Source organism: Hibiscus syriacus, unplaced genomic scaffold, assembly GCF_006381635.1.
Source record: "Hibiscus syriacus cultivar Baekdansim isolate YM2019G1 unplaced genomic scaffold, ASM638163v2 tig00005465_pilon, whole genome shotgun sequence".
In the NCBI taxonomy this organism is placed as follows: Eukaryota; Viridiplantae; Streptophyta; class Magnoliopsida; order Malvales; family Malvaceae; genus Hibiscus; species Hibiscus syriacus.
The window spans coordinates 913,431-917,731 of NW_024062059.1; the positions used below are offsets into that span (position 1 = coordinate 913,431).

The following is a 4,301-nucleotide window of genomic DNA, read 5'->3' on the forward strand; positions in this document are numbered from 1 at the left end:
TTGTATCTAAACTTTCATTTTTTTTAAAATCATACCTAACATTTAATTTTTGTTTCATTTTAGTATTTCACTGTAAAAACTTAACAGATGGACTAACATGGCATTACTCCGATGGACAGACTACCAATTAGAACGGTGGACCACGAGAGAATAACTAGTTGACCAACACAGTCAAGTTTCAGGCCTACCGGACGGTGAAGAGATTATGGGATGAAGAAATCGGAGAGTTCATTATCGCTTTAGGGAGATTGAGATGTTTTCTAGCGAAATGGAGACCAGAATAGCATTCGGTGGGTAAAAAGGTGCGGGTTGGAACTTTTTAAAACGCTTACCCTGTCGGCATGGCAGCATTGCCTGGGTAAACGTATATGAGCAGTCAATCGTCATGGAGAATAAGTATTCAACAAACACATAGCTTCAATACTCACCTAAATTTATACACGCATTCAATATACGTACTCATATGGGCAAAATGGATTAAAAATCTCAATCCTTTATTGCCTCCGTTTTGGTTGGATGCATTTAGCATTTTTGCAATGGGGCATTACAACTATGTTTCTTCAACATTTTAAATTTTCAAAATAATTTACGGAATATATTATTAATGAATCAGATGATAATGTGTATCGTAAATGAATTGTAATGTCTAGATTTTCCCCCTAAAACCCAAGTCACCTAACCTACCAATGCAATTCAAGCTATCATAATTGCATGATACATGCATTAGCTTGTGTTTTTGGAACGTCACCTTCAAATGGTGTTTTCAACATGGAACCCTCTTTTTAACTCACCGCCATATGATCAACCAACTCGCTTGAAACCTTCCCTATATAAGAATCCTTAGCTAATTCTAACCACCAAACCAGAAACCAATTGAATTCTAATGGCTACCAAAATGAGTTCCTTGTTTGTCGGTCTCCTTCTCGCCGTCGGCATCCTGCTTGCTATTTCTGATCAAGCCAATGCGGCACGAGACATGCCGAAGAACGATGGTCAAATGAAGCATCCGGAGTTTCTGAAACATGACCGCAGCGTGCTCATTCCGGGCCTCGGACGAGTGTTGCTGCCACCGGTTTTCAAACATCACCATCCACACAGTACCATCGGTGGTGGTCACGCTGCCAGTGGCGGCAGCAGTGGAGGATACTCTGGCGGCACGAGTACAGGTGAAAATAGCCAGATTCCGGGCGGTGATGACACATTCGTTCCTAACCCTGGTTTCGAGGTGCCGATCCCGGGAGGCCGTGGTGTAGCACGTCCTTGAACATGTGCTGGGCTATGGAAACTTCGAATCCATTAGAGTAAAGGCAATCGGTAACTGGAGTTCGTTGTTCATTTTAGTGAAGTCTTGGAGTCTAGTTGTGTTTGCATTTTCCAGTGGGAAACTATGTGTTGCCTAAGTAATAATGTATCTCAATTTCCAAATTAATTATTAATCGTGGTGTATTGTTCTTATTTACATCTTCCCTATGGCAAAAAAATAATAAAAAATTCCTTAATAGCCTTGATGAAGTATTTTTCGAGAAATGGAATGAGTGCAGCGCAGGTAACATAATTTAAAAATTAAAATGTTTAAATAAAGTTATATAAATGTATGTGTATTATTAATACTCGATAAATTAATGTACAATATGACTAAAATAAGGGTATATATAAATATAACATTGGATGAATTGTTCCTGAAACGTTTGTATAACATTCATTTATGTTTGTTTATTAAGTTAAATAAACAAATATAAAATAATATATATATATATATATATATATATATTTGTTTAATAAACGAACAAACATGCGTGTGTTTGATTTGTTTGTGTTCACGAACAAATTCTTTTATTATCTCCTTTATAATATCATTTATTGACTCGTTTATTTATTAATGATATTTTCTTATAAAAATATTATTTTACTTTTTTCTTTAATTTTTTATTTGTATTTCAATTCATTAATTTAGATGCACATAATTACACCAATGTAAGTATATATTTACTTCTAGGTATCAAAATAATGACATCTAGAAATAAACATACTTATACCGGTATAAATATGCACATCTTCTATTGTTCCTTTTTTGAATTTATTTTAATAATCAATTTGTTCAATTTTTAAATTATAATTTTATTAAAAATTAAGTAGTGGTGCTTCTATAATTTTATTTTCTTTAATAAATATTTTTATACAATATTGGTGAATATATTATTAATAATAATATAATAAAATTTTGGACGATATATGTCATTGAAATGAAATTTTAAATTTATTATATTAAATATTTTATAAAATATTTCTAAAAGAAAATATTTTATTAATAATATTATTATTAAATGAACTTTTGGAGAAACAATGCTGTGAACCCATCCAAGCCTGCAAAACATCAAGTTGGACACCACTAGTAGAACCACCTCCATTTAAATCCAATTTATTTTTTGGTACCCATTTTATTACTGGTTTAATTTTTAATACATAATTTTTTAATTTTTTCAAACTCATACATAATGTTTAATTTTTATTTCATTTTAATACTCCTATTTAAAAGTTAATGTTTAGATTTGAAAAAAAAATTGAAAGTTTAAATATTAAAACAGACCAAAATTAATAGTTTAGATACTAAACTATTAAGTTTTTAATAATTGGATATTAAAATGAAACAAAACTAAACATTAAATATGATTTTAAAAAATTAAAAATTTAAATACTAAAAAAATAAAAATAATAATTTAAATACTAAATACGTAATTTACTACAAATTTATATTCACTAGCTATAATCAATATTATTGATTCATAGGCTTAATTACTTGATGGTAAATTAATATAATATTATAATAAGTTTTCTTTGATTTGAATTTTTGATTTGAAGGAAAATAAAATATTGAATAATTTGAAGTGATTATAATATAATATTATAATTATTTGTCTAAGTATTGATTAATTTCAAATTTCCAACGTATAAACATGACTTTTTTGGAATCGTGTACCTTGGAACGATGATTCGCCATTACTTTATTTCGATAGAAGCTTTGGGGTTGCAGCTTGAAACTGTTGAATACAAGAAAAACATGTCTACTACACGCCAGATTAAGAATCAGCGCACTGCAGAAGAAAGCTTTTGCAGATTTTTTAAAGCAAAACTATTCATAAAAAGATGAAGCACTCTAAAGAAACATGGGGGTTCTCGATTGACTCACTGCCCTGCTGCTCCGAAACGTCGTTTTTCCAATCTTCCTCTCTCTTACTCTGCCCCTCCACCGTCGCGCTAGTTGTCTTATTATCGGTTTTTTCGGTCGCCGTCGCGGCACTCTTCCCGACGGCACCGGCTCTTCCGGTTCCGGGTGACCTGGACCTGGATCCCACGTTACGTTGCACAGTTCTTGCCGCAGTTAATCCCTGTCCTCGACCACGGGCGCTTTCTCTTCTGGCTCGGACACTGGTTGAGTCTCCATTGGTGGGACTGGGTCGTTTTTTGATTGCCTTTGCTGTAGTCTTGTGTTTGAGTTGGCTGTTGACTTTGCTCGTTGCTTCATCTTCGTTAAGCCATTCCGTTGCTGTCGTCGTCGTCGTCGTTATGGTTTCAGAGACGCTGTAAATCTCCGATTGTTGAGAGATATGAGAGGTTTCTTCCTCTTTCTCTGGCTCTTCTTCTTGTTGTTGTTGTTTTTGCTTGATCGGATGGGAAACCGGTGTTTCGGTTTTGGGCGGCTGCGGCGGGAGGGGCGGAGGAGTTTGAGTGTTATTCTCTTGTTGGTCATCGTGGGGTAGTTTGGGTGTTTCTGAAAGCACCAATACTTCTTTTATAACAGCTTCTTCTTCATCATCTTCTTGAGGAGGAGAAAGGGTTTTGTGAGACTGTAAAATGGGAGATTGAAGGGGTGAATGGCGGCGTTTTAGGGACGCTTGGTGCGGTGGATGCTTGGGTTTGGGGGAGGGGGTGGAGCTGAAGCAGCAGCCCATATTTGGAGTACAGAGTATTAGGTGGGATTTTGATTTATGGAGTTAAAATCAAACGGCTATGTTCCATCCATACAACTACAGAGCATACGTATAGGCTATAGTAGGAATTTGAAAGGGGGGATGGTGGACAGCTATAGAGAGCAACAAGCCAAAACTGCAGCCTACGCCCACTGCCTATTGGCTACCACAGAACTGTCAACTGTCAAGTTACCAGTATTTCTTAGGACATTTTATATTAAAAACATCAAATAAATAATTATTTAAAAAAATATGATACTCTAGAAATTATTTAAAAGCATAATACATAAATCGTTCAAATGTGAAGGATTTCGTGACATGTAAACAGTGTAT

General features: G+C 34.5%; 2 protein-coding genes across 3 annotated transcripts; one reads left to right on the forward strand and one right to left on the reverse strand.

Moving 5' to 3' along the window:
- Window positions 1–869: 869 nt before the first annotated feature.
- On the forward strand, window positions 870–1,512 carry LOC120199697 (putative cell wall protein). 2 transcript variants are annotated; one of them, XM_039200717.1, is made up of 2 exons: window positions 870–1,125; window positions 1,156–1,512. In XM_039200717.1, the coding sequence occupies exons 1-2, from the start codon at window positions 884–886 to the stop codon at window positions 1,262–1,264; spliced, it is 351 nt and encodes a 116-aa protein (XP_039056648.1). In that variant the 5' UTR covers window positions 870–883; the 3' UTR covers window positions 1,265–1,512. The 2 variants fall into 2 exon arrangements, with proteins under 2 accessions (XP_039056648.1, XP_039056647.1); XM_039200716.1 differs by having other exon boundaries at window positions 870–1,115; window positions 1,146–1,512.
- Window positions 1,513–3,134: 1,622 nt separating this feature from the next.
- LOC120199686 (zinc finger CCCH domain-containing protein 18-like) lies at window positions 3,135–3,950 on the reverse strand. The gene has a single exon (XM_039200704.1). The coding sequence runs from the start codon at window positions 3,948–3,950 to the stop codon at window positions 3,135–3,137; it is 816 nt and encodes a 271-aa protein (XP_039056635.1).
- Between the last annotated feature and the right edge of the window lie 351 nt (window positions 3,951–4,301).

Bases quoted from the DNA above. Each gene is read 5' to 3' on its own strand.
- LOC120199697 (XM_039200717.1), top strand. From the start codon at position 884: ATGGCTACCAAAATGAGTTCCTTGTTTGTCGGTCTCCTTCTCGCCGTC. The intron at 1,126-1,155 runs TGGCGGCAGCAG...ATACTCTGGCGG, and splicing joins GGTGGTGGTCACGCTGCCAG to CACGAGTACAGGTGAAAATA.
- LOC120199686 (XM_039200704.1), bottom strand. From the start codon at position 3,950: ATGGGCTGCTGCTTCAGCTCCACCCCCTCCCCCAAACCCAAGCATCCA.